The following is a 19,583-nucleotide window of genomic DNA, read 5'->3' on the forward strand; positions in this document are numbered from 1 at the left end:
GGGTTTAATGTTTCATGGAACACTTAACGGGAAATACAGTTCTGTTCCAATCTTCTCATTTTACAAGTGAGGGAACTGAGAACAAGAAGCGGTGAACTGGCCTGCCAAAGGCTAGATGTCTTGGGGAATGATAGTGTCTTAATCCAGGAAGACTCCAGATCAGTGGTTCTCAGCCTGTGGGTCATGATCCCATTGGGAGTTATATGTCAAAAATCCTGCATATCAGATATTTACATTATAATTGATAACAGTAGCAAAATTACTATTATAAAATAGCAACAATATAATTTTATGGTTGGGGTCACTATAATATGAGGAACTATATTAAAGGGTCACAGCATTAGGAAGGTTGAGAATCAATACTCTAGATGGCAAATAGCAGTAGGTTAATTACTACATATATTAGAATTTCTGCTGCTATGATAAACACTATGACTACAAACAACTTGGAAAGGAAAGGGTTTATTAAAGCTTGTAGTCCATGACTTATGGAAGTCCGTACAGGAACTCAGGTCAAAAACCTGGGAGAATGAACTAAAGCAGAAGCACTCTGAAGAACTCTGCTCAATGGATTGTTCCTTGAGGTCTTCTCGGCCTGCTTCTTAGAGCACCCAAGACCACTAACCCAGGGGTAGCACTGCCCACAGAGATGGGCCCTTCCTCATCCATCATCAATCTAGAAAAGTTTGGGAGGCATTTTCTCAATTGAGACTCCCTCTCTCCCCAAATGACTCTAGTTGTGTCAAGTTGACATATGCTAGGCAGCACACTGCATATTCTCCACAAGAAAGAACACTGGGCTTCATTGGCAAGTATTTTGCTAAGAGAAGAGTCAATAAACTTTTTAATAAAGGGCCAGAGAGTAAATAATTAAGGTTTGTTGAGCTGAGTGGTATTCTTTCGAAAACTCTTCAACTTTGCCTTTGAGTAGCAATGAACATGCATATAAAACATGGGAATGACTGAACTCCATTCAAACATTGTAGAAGCCAGAGGCAGGACCGGTGCAGCTGAAAGAAATTGCCACTCTTCTTCTAGGACAAACTTTGTCATCTATTACTGCAAAATAAATAGTCTTAAAAGTAGAGATTTCAAACAGGCTGGTGGGTAGCAATCAGCTGATAGCTGACTGATCTCTCAGCAGGGGTTAAGTAGAAGAGACTCAACCTGTTCTTCCTTTCCACTTGGTTCAGGGTCTTTGTCATGAGCCCTTTTCTGCGGGGCTATGGCCTTTTATGTGATCAAATACCATAGTCTCCTCAGGGTCCATCTTAGGTTCCATCCCAGCATCCCAGCATTTAGCTGATCCCAGTGACCACAGAGGCCTCCCAGATCCAAGGAGAGAGGGCATATTGTTCCATCTCAGTACAGAGAGGACCAAGGAATTTGTGGTCATTTAAGAGTCTGCTCTAGGAAGAAAAAAGTTAACACCCAGTAAAGAGGCAAACAGGAAAGTGCCCCCAGGCCCTGGGATGCAGGAGCCCTTGCAGACTCTGTTGTGTGGATAGCCAGATTATGTGTTATGAGATAACACATATGATTGACATAAATTTAGCAAAACCACCGAGTGCCTTTCACATGGACAGCACTGCCAGATATTGTTCGTCTTTGAGCAATAAGAATAGGCAGCATAGAGAGACATGGAGGGGAAACATGTTGAGATTCTCCTCTTTGTGTGAGTGCTACCAATTAGTGGCAAGAACTATTCTTTTTCTTTAGTGCCTTAAAAAAGGAGCTTCTGCCAGAGTCTGCCACTATTTGCTTCACTTTATCTCCACAAGATGGCCTAGGTCCTTAAACAGCAACAGATATCTAAATGTGGACTCTGGTTTCCAGTTAGTGAGGTGACTACTCCAGAGCTCAGAGACTTCGATAATGCAAACCACGCAATGTTGATGTGAAGGTAACATTTACTGGATGCCTGTTATGCAATTAGTATTAGAGTTGAGCCATCCACCCATGCTAATTTATAGAAACATATGTATTCTTTCACTGTATTTATAGATTTTTATTGCCTTCTTCAGGGTATGAGCATCTTTTCCTTTTCGGAGGAAAGGCCAAGCTCCACTTGTCCCAGTCGCGTGGTAACAAGAGAAGCGTAATGCTTGGTGAGAAAAGCAGATAGACAATGGGATGACAAATGAAATATAATCCTTTAATCCCACTTAGTTACAGGCTGGCTTGTATTACCAAACGCTGACCCGGTGGCTCTTTGAGCTGCTAATGGCTTTTTGTCTGTATAAAATGACATCGACCACTTCTTCTATAAGAGGTGAGTTCATCTTCTCAGCAGAGGCTTGCTTGTAAACCTCTAACATTGTGAGAACCAGAATGGGTCTCTTCTCATCTACTTTATTTCCCATTGCTAAATGGACTCCAAGTCATCCTACCATGCAGGCAAGTGCCGAGGGGAATTTTCCACCGCCCGGTTCCAGCAATATTTAAATTCTTGAGAATCGTACAGATTCGCTCGTCTGCTTGACAGATTCTCTCCGATGCTGCATTCATTCGTACGAAACCCTGGATGCGCGATGTTTAGTTTTTCATACTGCTTTTTAAAAACAGGGTAATCTGTTCCACATCTTCTCTTCACACACACACACAAAAGGCCCCCACAGGATAGAATTTCATCCTACACATTTCTAGAAATTTCAAGCAACCAACCTGGGTGTAGTATGGTGGAAATGGTCCCTTTCCTCCAGGGCTATGATACAACACATAGAATTGGCATAAACTTAACAAAACCACTGAGGGCCCGATATTGTTACAGTCTTTGAGGAATCAGAATGGGCAGCATAGAGAGAAGGGGTGGGGGACATATTGAGATTCAAAATCAGTGTTCCTATATTCTCACTTTTGTGTCAGCACCACAACTGTGGCAAGAACTGATGGTTTTTTTTTTTCTTTAGTGCCTTAAAAAAAGAGCTTCTGCCAGAGTCTGCCACTATTATTTGGCTTCACTTTATCTCCACAAGACAGCCTAGGTCCTTAGACAGCAACAGATATCTAAATGTGGACTCTGGTTTCCAGTTAGTTACTCCAGAGCTCAGAGACTTCGATAATGCAAATAACGCAATGTTGATGTGAAGGTAACATTTACTGGATGCCTGTTGTGTAACTGATATTAGAGTTGAGCCATCCAGCCATGCTAATTTACTGAATAGCATATGCTGGTCATTCTTCTTAAATGGTGGCACCTTAGAGGCCTCTCTATATTACAATAGTAAAGAAATAAAGGTGGAAGGATCTAATATTGCCTACTTCCTTTTAGAAATAGGAGAGATGACAGCTTATTGGTTAAGAGCACTGACTGCTCTTTTAGTGGACTTTGGGACTCCCAGCACCTACATGGCACCTTAGAACCTTGTGTAATTCCAGTTCCAGGGAATCCAATGCCCTCTTCTGACCTCCACGGGCACCAAATATTCATGTGGTGCACAGACATATATGCAGGCAAAACCACTCATACACATGAAGTAAAAAACAAACAAACAAAGTTAAACTAAAATTAAAGGGAGGTAAAGCTAGCAGCATAATTGGTTTCTAAGGTTTGTAAGCTTTGTGTTAAAAATATTAAGTTATGACTTCCTACATTAACACGGTGGACAGGATACCTGAGTAGTTTGTATTTTGTAGTCATTAAGGAAAACTAACCAGTCATTCTCTGTATGTTCTCCCTCCCAAAAGAATACAAACAAATGATATTTACTCCCTTCCTGAACACTAGTGATTGCTTTGTAAAAACTGGAGGGACCATTTTGGTTTGCTCCTTGTCTGGGTTTTAGCACAGACAGCTCCTGCAGAGGCACACAATAATCCGAAGTGAAACTGCTTAACAAGGGAGGTGGGGAGGTACTTGGGACTTTTTGAAACATCGAAACCCTTCACACTTTCTTATCATTTTTGAGCCTTGCTCTTCTCCCAGCTGTATGTATGTATGGCAGGCCTGTTTCTACAACCTAGAACTCCCAGTGCTTTTGTACTCTGTGAATGCTTATCCAGACACCAGGTCTCCTGCCTGTTCCTGCTCGCTTGCTGTTTGTTTTTGTTAGGGGCTGCATGGGTCCAACATGCCTCAACTACAGAAAGGGCTCCATCCTAGGATGCCAGAGGTGTTCGGCATGCCAGCTCTGTGGACCATGCCCTGCTCCTTTTGCATCATGTGTGTCACCACAGGCCTCATAGGGGAGGGGCAAACTGCTCTCTGCCAGGGACTTTTGCCATTTAAATGGTTCTCTTTGTCTCTTTCCACACTTAGGACCTCCTGCATTGCATGGGAAGTGGCTGATGAGACTTGACTTTTAAGTTCATTCTTAAATGCGGCAAGGCTGGTTTGCAGAACCGGTTTGGTTGCTTCACTTTGCATTTCTCTTTGAGTTTGTATATATATATTTACGAATCCCCCTCCTGGTGTCATTCCACTGCACTGTTCTGTTCAGCTGTGTTATTTTCTAAACAGTTAGAAGAAGAATTGTCAAGACACATAGTCTGTGAAATTCTTCCCATTCGGAAATAAGTATATACTCCAGGATCATTCAGAAGGTTAAATGTGCTATCTTTAAGCTTTTGAAAGCCTGGGAACAGTTTCCAACCATCCTCTACCATATAGCTACCATTTAGCAGTTAATAAAACAACAACAAAAAAAAAACCCAAAAAAATCCAAACAAGCAAAAGAACCCCAGCAGTTTGCCAGAACTGATCGGGCTTAAGCAAGCAGCCCTGTGCTGATGTGTACAAATTCTACCCCCTGGCAAAGGGAAGCACTTTATTAAAATTCAGTGCATTTAACTGTGCTGATTGTGGTTTCCATAGTGATGGTGAAATGGGGGCCAGCCAAGTCCATATACACCTCACTCCGCACTTTGCAGTCTGTTTTTTTCTCTTTACATGAAATTTTTTCTTTTAAATTATCAAATATTAATTGTATAGATAAGTGGGTTCACTGCTATTCATCAATACTCTATGCATTGTGTACATCCACCCACTCCTCTGCAACCTGGGACCCCACATTCTCCCACCACCCTTCCCTGTTCTTAAAACTTCCTATTTGTCTCTATCCCCCAACTCCTTTTTTTCTCTTCTCCTGCCTTCTGTTCCATTCAGCCCTTCTACAGGTTGACTTGCTGCTCTCCGTACCTGAATGAGAAGGAGTGTTTAGCTGCATCTGCAGTTTTTCACTCAATACACCTTCTCTAGTCCATCCCTTCTTCCATGTCTTGAATAGTACTATATTATGTAATTGTATTGCATTTTCTTTACCCATACATTTATTATAGAGCACCTGGGTTGGTTCCATAAGGTCTACACTTCTGTCCAGTCTCACCAAGAGTGTATAAGAGTTCCCACCATTTCTTCTATTTTGATAATAACCGTTCTAACTGGAGTGAAAGGCTATCTTAACTGTGGTTATTTTTGTTATGCTGTTTGTTAAGAATCAAACCAAGCCTAGGAAATGCTAGGCAAGTACTTTAGGGCAGAGCTGTGACTCCAGACTTGTTTCTTTATAGACAAGGTCTCATTCTGTAACCTAAGCTGGCCTAGGATTTGCCTGGCTGGCCTCAAATGTGTGATTCTTCTGCCTCAGCTTCGTGTGTGCTGGGACTACAGCCTTGAGCCAACACATTGTGCCTGTTGTGGTTTGATTTGCATTTCTCTTATAATTTTGTGCTTCTTGGACATTTGAATATTTCATTTTAAGAAGTATCTGTGATGTTCATCCGTTTGGGTTCCTTCTGTGTTCTGGATGTCAGTGTGTAGTTTTCCATTTGCAGACATTTTTCTTCTAATCTTGTCTCTTAATCTTGTTTTGCTGTGTCAGCATTTCTTAGCTTGCTGTGAACTCATTTGTCTATTTTTGACTTTTGTCACATGTGTGTTTAGATTACTATCATCACACACACACACACACACACCTTAGAGTAGTTCCCCTGTTTTCATATATTAAGTTCATGGTTTCAGGCTTAATTCAGGCTTAAGGGTTCATTATATCCCTGTTCCTGTTTGAATTGGGTTTCTTATGTGGTGAGAGAAAAGGACCCACTTTTATTCTTCTGCATGAGCATATCCAATTGTCCCAAATATTTATTGAAGAGACTGACTTTTTTTCCACTATTAGATTCTTTTTTTTTCCCCCAAAGATTTATTTTTTAATTATATGCAAGTACACTGTAGCTGACTTCAGACACACCAGAAGAGGGTGTCAAATCTCATTACGGATGGTTGTTGGGATTTGAACTCAGGAGCTCCAGAAGAGCTGTCAATGCTCTTAACCGCTGAGCCACCTCTCCAGCCCCACTATTAGATTCTTACCTTTGTCAAAAACTATTTGTGTTGGGATATAGCTCAAGGCCAGAGCACTTACCTACTATGTGGGTAGCCCTGAGTTCTAGGCATAGCCACACACACACACACACACACACACACACACACACACACACACACACAGGGGGGAAAGAGAGGGAGAGGGGAAAGAGAGGGAGAGACAGAGAGAGAGAGAGAGAGAGAGAGAGAGAGAGAGAGAGAGAATACATACACTACTGTTGGGATCTTTCCAGACAAAGAAGGGTCTTTAATGTCCTATTAGGAATAAACAAACCCATGCTAATGCTACAAACCTGTGCAATCAAAATGCATACAGCGAATATGAGCAATGATCGGATGACCAGGGTCCTACTCATGGTCTCTAAGTCACAGAATGTGTGGAACAATGGAGCTGGGTAGAACTGAGAGGGGGCCCTTCAGTGAGCACTGCCCACTGCCCTTCCAGGCCTGTTTTACAGTCTGTGGTGCTTTGGGGCTATAGTTGATCTTATTTTGCTCAACTCATCACTGAAGCAACACTGTCTTCAGTGTCTGTCAGAGCATTGAGGGCGGGTCTCAGGTCTCATCTTGTGATGGCTGATGTCTCTGCTACCCAGGGGAGGAGGTTTTTGGTGGCAAGAGAGAGAATCTTCTTTGGTTTACTTGGTGGGACGCAAGGTGAAGGGTTTCTGGTAAACCAAAACTCTAGGTATGAAGTGTAACGTCTTCTTTACTTGTCTCATTTTCTTGCCTCTCCATATAGAATTATTTGACTTACTTACCATTCCTCCCTCCTCAGAAGTTAAACCAGTCTCTCTAGACCTCTTTCTAACTACAGAACCTTAAGCCACAGCACCAAACATTAACAGTCTCTGTATAGTTCTGAGTTAGTCTTGGCGTGACAAGTATTATAAAAGATTTGGATACTTTAAAGCTGGTCTCACCTACCATATGATATGTATGACTCTCAAGCACAGGGTGAGGTTGGACTTCTTTGCCACTGAATACCCACAGAGCCTGGAACAAAGCAAATGTTGAGTAAATGTTGTATGGATGAGAGAAATCTGCATAGAAAATGCACTGGGAATTCTATAGATTGTAAGGTCTGGGCCAAGGTCATCTGATATAGCCATAAGGACTGAAACCTGATGCAGGCTGGAAGAACTATAGTAACTATAGTAAGAGTGAGGCTGCTACAATTTTATTGAGAGCAGTCAAGCTTCTTATCCCTTCATCATGAACAAATTGCCAGGATCGATAAAATTGTAGTTCCCAGGACACAATGATTACCAGGTATACCAGATTAACATCTAAGGCCAATTGTCCTGGCAAGCTTCCATGCTGCCTTGACTCCTAAGGTAACATACAGAGAAACACAAAATGGCTGGATCGCTTCACTGCCTGAGGGAGTGCATCCACCTCTCAGGAACCGGAAGACACGTGGAGCCTCAGGAACCATGGACTCTAACCTGAAAAATCTAGGACACATGCCTGTCAAGGCAGCTAGGTCAGGTCAACTCCATGGTTGCCTGCAATTGGTAAATGTTCTTTTGGGGGGAGGGCGTTTTTCTCTGTAAGTTGACCTGGTTGGAGTCTTCTCAAATGAGTCAGTGGGAACTGAAGTCACTAGCTCTCACTGTCCCATTGTAAGGGCCTTCAAATTCCTTCCCCTGTTAGGCACAACTTTTTTCAATAAAGGTTGATACAGTGAGTATTTAATCATAGGCTGGAAGAACAGCTCAGTGGCCAAGTATGTGTTTAGCTTTCCTGAGTTCATGGGTTCAACCCTCGGCACCAAACCAAAAATAAGCAGTGAACACTGGCGATGAGACAGTTTACACCATGGTGACAGTCTCAGGAATCCTTTGTTCTAAGCACTGGGGTGAACGAGCCAGCTGGGACACTGCCAATCCCATGTCTTCCTGTTGCCACTAATCTTTACCCAACAAGGTCAATGCTGGTGGCAGTAACTATGCACTCGGCTAAGTACCGGCAGTACCGGCAGTTCTTACCTAGGTAAAATGAGCTCACAAAAACAGTGGGGGATGTGGTGAGGGTGGTGGGAGAGTTAAGGCTCACCACCACCCTCTATGGGGTACGTTAGCACTTCCCTCTAGAATGGCTTTCTCTTGCCGAGGGACCAAGGATTTCTGCCTTTCCCTACAAAAAGTCTATGTGTTGGGTACAGCCTCTTCTCATTCCTAGTTGCCTAGCCACAACACAAGAACCATTCTACTATATTGAGGCACAAAATCTGCTTCTCATTTATAGGTAAATAATGAGCAAAGTCCTTACTACTGACATAAACATGGACACCGATTGCTTCTTGTGTGGCTTCTTCCCCAGTTAAACTCTCTTGTTCTTTACCTTTTGACAAAACAGTCCCATGGTAGCAGCCATCACTGCTGTGTGCTCTCTAATGTCAATCCCAGACTCACTTTCCTTTTTGTTTTTATCATGGGGCAGAGAAAACCATTTTTCATGAGCATTCTGAAGGGAATTATGTACGTCTTATTACCTTCAACACAGTTACCAGAACAATACTTATTCCAAGGGCATGATCGAGGTGTCAATCATTTTCAGAACTCTATTTCTGGCATCATCACTAACTTGTTTCTTTTGTATTTTTGAAATTGGTAGAATTCAGCTGTATAGGAATAAATGGACAAAATATGAATATGTGTGTTTTCGTGTTCATGTTCGCACACATACCCCCTCGGGTTTTGTTGTTGTTGTTGTTATTGTTTTTCAAGACAGATTTTCTCTGTGTAGCCCTGGGTGTCCTGGAACTCACTCTGTAGACCAGACTGACCTTGATCTACCTGCCTCTGCTTCCCAAGTGCTGGGATCAAAGGCATGAGATATGACCCCCTGGCCTCATCTTTTTCTCTTTAAATCAGGAAAGATCAGAATATTTAATCGTTTCTACTACATATGAGGAATGCTACTTCTGCCTTAAGTGGAGTTGTCAGTAAAACCTACAGTAGAAATATGATGGATTTTCTTATAATCTGCAGGAAATGTTTGATGTTATATTAGATGAGAATCAACTTGAGGATGCCTGTGAACATCTGGGAGAGTACCTGGAGGCATACTGGCGTGCCACCCACACGAGCAGTAGCACCCCTATGACCCCATTACTGGGGCGGAACGTGGGCTCCACAGCCCTCTCACCGTATCCCACAGCAATCTCTGGATTACAGGTACTACTTATTTCCAGGATCCAGTAGAGAATTCATTAAGATGACGACTCCAGTTGTGAAGAAGCTGAAGACTATGGCTTAGTTCCCAGCAGCCACACGGTGGCTCACAACCATGTGTAACTCCAGTCCAAGGAGATCTGACCTCCATGGGTGCCAGGCACACAAGTGGTACACAGACACACATGCAGGCAAAATGTTTATACTTATAAAATAAATAAAACTTAGATTTTGTTTTAATTAAAGTAGAAAACGAAACCTTACACTGATCTTGACCTGCCACTGAGAAAGCCTGCCCACCCCCCACCCCCCCACCCCCGTCCCCAAGTTTCTCTTTCTGATGAATTCTGCTATGAAGGGATAATGAATTTCACTTAGATTTCTGAGGGCCCTGAGATCTCTCCTAGACTTAATAGTCAGCTATTCACAGTAATAGTAATCAACTTGCTCTCAACTGCACGGCACCACGGACAGCACTTCAGCGCAGCCAGGCCTCCAGGCTGCCTTTAACTGTTCTTGTTCCGAAGGCTGCTGAACCTGCCCTCCCCCTTGTACAGACAGAATGCGTGAGCAGATTTGGAAATGATGACAGGTCCCAAGTTTCCAGGGGTTTTTAGGGGCCTCCCCTGGCCAGTGTAGGGGATTTGGAGATAAGCACGGAGAACGTCAGAGCTTGTCTTTTCTACTGCTCTGCTGTTGCCAGCAGAACTAGAAGTTGGATGCCAGAGGCACAGTGATACAAACTGAGTCCTGCCTTTCTGCGGTAATAATTATTCACCATTTATCAAGCAGCTGGAGTGGATCCAAACTCCAAGCTGAGGAACCTACAGTCAAATGAGCCTCTTGGCAACGTGACTGGCTTTGTTTTAATGGGTTATAATGATAGTCATAATTGAAGATTTTGTAGAGTTAACCCTAAGCTAAATGGCACTCTCTGAAATGTTATTATAACTACATTACTCCACTGCAGACGGCATGCACCTTTGTAAGCAGAGAACTTGCCAAATAAATGAATTTCTTCTGACACTAGAAATGAATATAGGAAACGGACGATGGTAATGCTCAGTGTGTCTGTATGCACCAGCACTATCTCTTGCCTTGTTTTCCTTCCGGTACGCCCGTCTAAGAGCAACATTCCCATTGGCTATGGATGACTCTGGGTGGAAATAAAGGGGACGGGTGAATGACCCAGTAAGCTTTGTAGTGCTGGGAGATTTAATGGTGTATTTTGTTTATAACACATAACCCTACAACTAGGCACATACAGTAGCTTCCCCTGATGAGTTCATTTGATGCCCTTTATCCAGTGGCCTACTTCTCCCGGTAACCAAAGGTGTTTGATGGCATGACTTGTGATCCACTAAGTGAGTTTCCTTGTGTGGGAAGCTGATGTACTTTGGAGAAGAGGTACCTGGGCCCTTGGTTGCATCACGTCCCTGCTGTATAATCTATGTGACCTATCTAAGCTGGGAACACAGACAGACAGGTGCTCCTCAAGCAAGAAAAAAAAGTCAGATAATATATTCTGGGCCATCAAGTAACCACCTTAAGATGTTCATTTTAATAAATAATATTAAAGAACTTGGCTTGTATTTGAAGATTGTTTCTGTGTCAGATACAGAAACAAATGCATTATTTAATACATAGTATAGATAGTAATTTCATTCACTTTTTCAAAGCTATAAGGAATATTGATCTAGGACAAGATGAAGTAAATAGTGAGTGACTTTTGGAGGAAAAATATTTTTATGAATTCATGAGAGGAATCAAATAATAGACCTTATTCTAAATTTTGTTTCCTAATGATAAAATAATCCTCATTTTTCCCAATGGGGAGAATTATTAAGGATGTCTAAACAGATTAAGTTCTATTTAAGAGTCCACGTTCAGTTGTTGTGTTTCCACAGAAAGTACAGTCATTCAATATCATATGCTTACATTCATAATCTAACAGTAATAAAGCATCTATGTATGTTTCACCCCAAAGAAAAAGGGTGAACATTTGTGAATCAAAATGCTTTATTAGGTCAGACAGCAGCTCGTTGTATAGACCCTGTTACTGCACACACACGCGTTAGCATGTTTAGCTAAATGAAGCTGACCTTATCTAACCAGTGAACTGTCTGATATTCTTAGAGTCAGCGAATGAGACACAGCAACCATTCTACAGAGAATTCTCCAATTGAAAGACGAAGCCTAATGACCTCGGATGAAAATTACCACAATGAGAGGGCCCGCAAGAGTAGGAACCGCTTGTCTTCCAGCTCCCAGCATAGCCGAGATCACTACCCTCTGGTGGAAGAAGATTACCCGGACTCGTACCAGGACACTTACAAACCCCATAGGAACCGAGGATCACCTGGGGGGTGCAGCCATGACTCCCGACATAGGCTTTGAGGCTGCCGAAACAAACAAACAACCAACAAACAAACAAAAATCATCTGTTGACAATTTGCCATAGTACTGCTATTAACCAGTCATCTTAATTTGGCAAGCACAGCACAGTATCTGCTGTGCGGGTGGGCTGCTGTCATTTGATCCTAGGGGCAAGAATTAAATAGAAGTACATTATGCCCTTGAGTCTAGATGGGTATTAGATGCCCGATCATATAGGTATTTTTAAGTGCTACATTTACATGATAACAGTACCTTTTGTTTTCTTCATAGATTTTAGACACATCAATTTGTAATTTAGGGTACTTATCAAGGCACATATAAAATAATTTCCCGTGTAGGAAATTCCAAATGACCAGTTCCAGTTGGAACCAATTTATAAACCAATTCCTGTTGGAATTTGGGTGAATTGACTGGAAAGTCTACTAGAGCATGTTGAAATCAATTGAAAAATCAGAAAAAGAAAATATCCAATAAAGAAATCAAAATATTAATAGAAACCAAACCCAGCTGTGGAATTTATTTGCTGGAAGCTAAATTTACACTTCAAGTTGGAATGTATAAACATTTTAATAATATGTTAATGCTGCCAGAATGGCTTTTCAAACTTACCAAATATATTGATAGTGCCAAAAAAGATCTCAGAAATCTTAATGCAGAAATTATATAATCGCCTCAGATTTTAATATCTTTATTTTTCCTGATACAGCTGTTGTATTCAAAGTGTTTTTGCCTTCTGTTCAGTCAGTACTGTTAGCCAGTTTGAAGTTGACAAAATCCAGGGGATATTTGAGAGTAGTAAAGTGAAGCCCAAGCACGCCCAGTTCCGGGGAATGGAGAACGAGGTGTTGTTTCTTCGGTAGTCAGTCTGCATACAACTACACACATCTAGAGCTCTGCAGTCAGCTAGCAGAGATGTGGCCAGAGCTTCCTGGATACAGCGGTGATTGGCTCTGGATCGGAAGCTGTCCTTCCTGCTGCACCTCGACACCGGCTTAGCAGCTCAGCCAGCATGGCTGAGGATCTTTCCCTCAGTCCAGCCAGTCTCTGACTTTGGATAGAATGAATGTCTTGGCCCTACATCACACTTCTTTTATTTTTCATGGGCATAATCAAATTAGGTACTGAAAGTTATGTTTTTACAAAATAATTAGGAAACGTTAAAACACTGAATTAAAATCTTGAAGAAAAAAAAAACCCTCACAGATTCAAAATATATTTATTCACTAAAAGCAGGGCAGTTTTAATGCATGCCATTAAAGAGAGTTTAGAGACTGCTCGGTTTCATTGCTAGTGAACAGCCTTTAGATTTCCAATGAGTGTATTTATGGAATTGGTGACCTATGTCCTATATTGTTAAAGAAGGCTTTAATCCAAGAAATTATTGAAATTGACCCTTTGAAACAAATGTCTTTATGAAAGGGCTTGCCTCTGAAATGACACATGCATGTGTTTTCTAAAGACCCAATTTGAACTAGACATAAAGTCTCTTTCAACTAATGCCTTGAAGTCAACTTTTAAAACAAGTATAATTAATTTTATGTTAATTTTCTCCAAAAATTTCAAGACATGGGCCCCCAAAACTATGTACCAGTTCATTAATTTTCCTGATCAAGAGTCTAAGTTTCATATTCTTAATCAGTTATTCATATCTTGAATCCCACCAACCCACTGTCTTGACTGTATGTGCAACCCGTTATGAACCCGCTTATCTGATAATGAGGCTGCCTGAAATCTTGTAAGTAATCTCAAACATTTGATACATTTAAACACGGGCTCAGTAAAATTGACAAGCTACCATCTGATACAGGCTTGTGAAGCCCGAGTGTCATCCATCGAGGCTTACAGAATTTTCTGTTAAGACATTTAACAGAGCTGTATTCATTGGGCTCTTTAATAAGCATATAATCTTCCATTACTGAAGACTTTGTTAGAACACAGAAGAGCATTTTCCAGCAAACAAACTATATTTATTACATGTATAGCACATATTTGCATGAGAAAGAAAACATTAGCCAAACATTTTCCTGTATGCTTTACTGGTTTCTTGTTTGTGCGCATTAAAGCATTTAATTGCAGAGAGTGCACTTGGGTGTATAAATTTAGAATAGATTGCTGTTCAGCTTTTTCTGCAGTAGCATTAGCAATTTGGTCATTTAACTACTTTAAGATATTTCTATTTTATGGCGGGTAGCTGTAACAGCATTTACATATATTTCCTAGTCAACAAGGCTACCTTTCCTTTCAACTTTGAGGGGTCACTTGGTTTTCAAGCCTCTCCAGCCTTTTTCTCCCTTTCCCCTCTTTTGCTCTTCCATGTCATGCTGGAAGACGGAGGCCCATATAATTTGTGCACAAGACTCATCCATCATCTGCCATCAAAAGTCCATACCTATTTTGCTTTGCAGTTCTATTAAAAAGCTAGCAATGCTGGGAAAGGGTAAGATATATATTCTTGATGAATATATTCACTGTTTCACTTCAATTTTGCATATCTTTCATCTTCCTCCTGTAAGCTTCTCTCCTTCAAATGACGAAGAGATAAGATTCCTCCTCTCTTTGTAAAGGCTCAGAGTTGCTTGTATAAATGACTAAAATCCAGATATATACCTAAATAAAATGTTTTATTTTTGCCAAGCATACCAAGAACCTCTAGGAAATGCCTATTCCACAAGTACTTTGCTTCAATTCATTTTACTCAAAATGGCAAATGATGACAAGCAGGAGAAATATTTCTATATCATTTGAGGCTATTTTCACTTATAGAATAGACCATGTTAGAATTCTGTGAGTTTTTATGATATATAATAATGCAGACTCATGCAAACAATGTGGAAATATGTTCCTGGAAAAAGAAGAAATGCTACTTATGGTCTTTTGGCTTATTTCCAAGACTATAATATGACTACAATATCATAATCAACACTGCTACCTTGTTTATGCTAACACTTAACAACACATAGTAGTATTTATAAATAACTGTGATTCTCCCCCATCTTTATATGGCTCTACTGGGTAGAAGATTGGAATAGTTAGCAATTAGACTCATGGTCTTTCCTAAAGAGTCTCAACTTTGTTACTATACAAATCACTACATCATTTCATCCTTGAAGGGAAGGAATTTTAAAGTCTGAAACGAATTGAGACAATTATTTGTTCCACTTTGAATACTCTGTGATTTGCTCCAATTATAATTGCTGTCTGCAAAAATGTATTTTTAGAATGTTAATGTCTTTTCATACCTGCATACTTGAACTTGTCTTTTGTGTATGGGGGGGCCTTAAATTTCATAGTAGAGGATGGGGGCCTGGAAAGGGGATGAAGACAAAGGAGCTGTGGTAAAAGACAGTGCACACTCTTCCACCTTCAATGACCATATCCCAAAACGTTGAGGCACAGTATGTCAGTGAAGAACGTTTCTAGGCAACCTTGATTTGCAAGCTAGTATATTTTCTTACATAATTTTATTTTGGTATTTGCTAAAAAAACAAAAAACAACCCTCCCCCACAATACCACCATACAAATTGCCCTCTGTAATGATATATATACTACCTCTTTTCTAGAGAAAACAGTCTGTGTTTGGAGGGGAAAGTCCTGGTGAGAGTGTCCATTCTGCCAGCCGTGTGCGGGGTTGGAAGTGTTCAGACACGCCTGCCCTTTAGAGTTCACACTGTTTTCAAATGCTCCCAGCATGTTCTCATTTCTTCAACATCAGCAAGGTTTTCTTGAAATTGATCCACGGCTTCTCATGGCGTGAGTTTAACAAGAAGCCATCCTAGTGAACAAAGCAAAGCAAAAGGAACTACCTCTGTGCCAAATGTAGCCTCTAGCTCAGGTCTAAGGAAGAGAAATCCAGAGACTAGATGTTTAAAGGCAGAGTTGGTTGATCCTTGACGTCTAGGGGTTCTAAGGGCATGCTGTGGCCACTGGGTAAGGATCTGCATTGTATGCAACTCCCATGGAATTGCACCAAACCTCATATCAACATTTCTAATACATGATTACATCACCTTCACTCCTTTATATTCGCCTTTGTCTCTCATGACAGTGTTACATTTTTAATGATATACAACTAATCCTTGAATGACTTGTATGAGTAAAAACTGCAGGAAATCATGTAATAAAGTGTTTATCAGTTCCTTACATCTTTAAATATTGTCAACACTGTAACTGTTAATTAAGTTACTTACTCCAGCTGTGTCTACCTGGCAAACAACAGTCCTTTTCTTTGAAATGATAATGATGATAGAATCAGGTAACTTAAGAGCTGCTGGACAGACATTAAGAATAACTTCTTGTTGAGTTAAGCAATCTGGTTTATCACAATCATAAAACTGACTTATATGGGCAGACAGCTACAGCATTCAGAATTTACTCTTTAAGGTTTCTTCTTTTGTTAAAAGGACCTTTCTCCAATGAAATAATCCTCTGATAGCAATGTCTTTACTTGTGGATAACTTAGGACAAAATGCTGCATGTAGTGAAGGTGTATCATGAGAAGATTAGGCAGTATCTCATCAGTTAATCTTAATTAAGGGCTGTAACTCCTATTTGCCATAAATACATATACATAAGAGGGGATAGTGCTAACTAAGACTTGGGGAATCATAACTTTTCATGAAACTTTCTTTTTGGTGGATATAAAATATTCACAGAAAGATGGAAGAAAATGTTACCAATGAACTTATAATAGCTTAGGGAATTCACTGATTCCTCCTCATTTGAAAGTTAGAAAGAGTTAAAATGAGAACCGAGAAGAGTAGCAGATCGTTAGCGTTTCAAGAGTCTTGGGTTATATTTTAAATATTTAAATCTCCCAACAAACAGCTCGATCTGTGTTTACGCAGGGGCCTTTCTTGCCCTGCCTGCATACTACTTCATACACTTCACGGAAATCAGTGTGGATTCCATACACACAGGGCATCCCGGATGCGGGGAAATCAGTGTGAGTTCTGTTCGCACAGGGGTGTCACACAGGTGGGGGTCATTAACGCTATATTGTTGCATACTATTTTTCATATGCCTTACAATATTTTCTGGAACGTTATTAAAACGAAAGCATTTTATTGCCAAAATAAATCTATGTTGTTACTTCTGCATTAGCAGTAGAAAAATAATGTAGCAAAAATATATATTGTACAGTACAAAATTATAGTATATATATATATTTTGCCAATAAATGAAAATAGATTGAGGAGAAAGAAGCACATTTGTTATAGCACAAACTTACAACAAAACCCACTGTTAAATTTGGCAGTCCTGTTTTTAGACTTATGTAGATTTGGTTCTCTGTCTCACCGGATTTATTTCATCTCTCATATTTGTAATTCTGCTGCTTGATATTTTCCAGCAATTTATTTCATAGCCTTGCAATCTGTGAGTGTAATTTACTTATTTTATTCCCTTACATAAAACATATGAACTTTATTTTGTGTTATGACTCATACTATATTACTCTATTTTCTGTTCCTGTTTCTTCTCCTTTGGTAACAGATGGCACAGCTGGTGAGCTCGCAGAGCTCCTCTGGCCTTTGGATGTTCGAAAGTTTATGTTTTTCCCAGCCTCAAGTTAGAGATCAATAAAATGTCCCCATGGAAAAATATTAAGTAGGGATTATTTTTTTGTTTTGTACTTGGTACTATTTGAAGCATAAATTAAAGCTATTAGCTGTATTTTTAAGAGGTGGGAGGGATTAAAAATAATGTTATTAATAGGAAACATACTAAAAACAACTATGGCAAAATGATATTAAAAGATACCCCCATTCTGAGGGCTGTTGATATCCCAAGATATTCCTGTGTCTCTGCTGATGTGGTGGGGGAAATGCCTTTGTCAAATAACTTTTGTTTTCCTTTGCTTATTTATTTCAATAATTTGTCCCTTTCATTTTTGTTACATAGATATGCGTAGCGTTCTACAAGGCATGCTGGGGAAAATACACTATGCAAATGTACTGCATGCTTTGTTCTCCCTCCGCTTAGTGGCTTTAAAGAAAAAAACGTGGTGTTATTTTTGTGAACAAAGACATTTAACAACAACAACAACAAAAATGCAGAGTGCATGAATACAGTATCCTAATTTCTATGGGTTGTTTTATGGAATTTAAATGTGTACAAAAACTGCATTAATTTTTTCTTTTATATAATAAATGAAAAAAAAAACACAGAAACTAGCATTCTACCTTTCATTTATATTCTGGAAATATACAGAAATTTCCAAATGCCGTAAATCATAAGCAATATTCTTGCAGCTTTTAATGGAAAATAAATTTATATATTTACTCTTTAAAGAAAAAAAAAAGATTCAGTGGCATGACTGATTCCTGATTATTCTGCTAGATTCTATGGGTTACCTCAAAGTAATGCTTTATTAGGAAAGAACGCATTAGTTGCACAGACATATAGGAAATGGATTATACCAAAATAAATGTATGAAATAAGGCTGAATGTAGAAAATATACTAGATAAACCTTAATGTTCTGAAGACACCCTTAAATGGTGAATGTAGTAGTTGCCCAAAGTTTCCGGAATAATAGGTTTGGAATTATATGATTGGTATGTAGATTATGACTGAGCCTTTCACGCACACCCCAGAGTTGGTTGCCTATGTACTATAACAGGATTGGAATTGGACTTCTCTCTCACAGTGAACTTCACAAGAAGTTCAAGGGAAATATGTAAGATATCTGTGGAATTAGAATTATACAGTGATGTATTATAGCCACAGACTTTATCACGTTGAATTCATTTGAGCTCCCTGAAAAGGCAGGCAGAGTATAAGTTAACAGAGCCAACTGCGACTAAGAAAACCAAAAGCTCATTGTCACTTTCCTCCTCTGAAGTAAAATAAATTTTTTAAATACATGCATCAGATACTTTCCAGCCAAGTAGCGACCTGAATGAAACATGTAAAGTGCTGAGTAAGCACAAGGCGTTGGCTGTATGAATAACTTTGCTATTGCAGGGGTCTGACCTAAGACCATCCCAACAATCAGCCAGCAATCTGAACCTCCCAGGAGGAAAACAAAGGTTCCTTGCTGTTGCCTTAACAAGGTATACACCTGAAGCTACCTCTCTAGTCCTTAGCATAGTTCCATTGGACTATAGAAAGAAATTTCTTGTCTTTTCCTATAGCATACAAGGTCAGCACAGTAATTTAACTATAGACTCTAACCACTGTCTTCCAGCAGTAACTATGAGTTATTGTCTGACATCCCTGTGTTCAGATCTGCTATCACATCTTCTTTGCATGACCAATACATTTCTATTAGATTTAGAATATTGTAAATTATTAGTGATGTCTACTTTTTATATTCCTTTGTAGAACATCAAACTTGTTTCAACTGGCGGTTGCTCTCTTGGTCAAAGTCCTTAGGCGCCTTTAAGACTGGTCTCAGTTCCGGCTTACTCTTGCGCTTAGCACCTTTTTAACATCCAAGCATCTACTGATGTCCTAGGTGTGTTTTTACTGACTGAAGGGACCATTTTATATTAACGACTCCTGATCCTTTCGCGCAATTATCTGGGGATCCTTTTGCAATAATCCTGGTATGATTTTTTTTTCTCTAGAAACTATTACTAGTCAACAACCTAGGGTTTCACCCTGTATGAGTCATATGGCTGCTTCCCTAATTCTAGCCTCCCTGATTCCAGAAGCACACAGCTGTGTCTTCATGGTAAGAGACTG

At 40.0% G+C, this 19,583-nt stretch overlaps 1 protein-coding gene across 5 annotated transcripts in view; it reads left to right on the forward strand.

Moving 5' to 3' along the window:
- Cacnb4 (calcium voltage-gated channel auxiliary subunit beta 4) overlaps positions 1–12,274 on the forward strand; it is a 242,311-nt gene extending 230,037 nt beyond the window's left edge. For all 5 annotated transcript variants that reach the window (XM_021180332.3, XM_021180341.3, XM_021180355.3 and 2 more), the window contains 2 exons: positions 9,319–9,504; positions 11,638–12,274. In XM_021180332.3, the coding sequence (XP_021035991.1) occupies positions 9,319–9,504; positions 11,638–11,898 (447 nt within the window). In that variant the 3' untranslated portion in view covers positions 11,899–12,274. The remainder of the gene's footprint in view (positions 1–9,318; positions 9,505–11,637) is intronic.
- Positions 12,275–19,583: the final 7,309 nt, after the last annotated feature.

The sequence above is a fragment of the Mus caroli genome, unplaced genomic scaffold (genome assembly GCF_978045245.1).
Source record: "Mus caroli unplaced genomic scaffold, Mus_caroli_1 scaffold_2, whole genome shotgun sequence".
Taxonomy (NCBI): domain Eukaryota; kingdom Metazoa; phylum Chordata; class Mammalia; order Rodentia; family Muridae; genus Mus; species Mus caroli.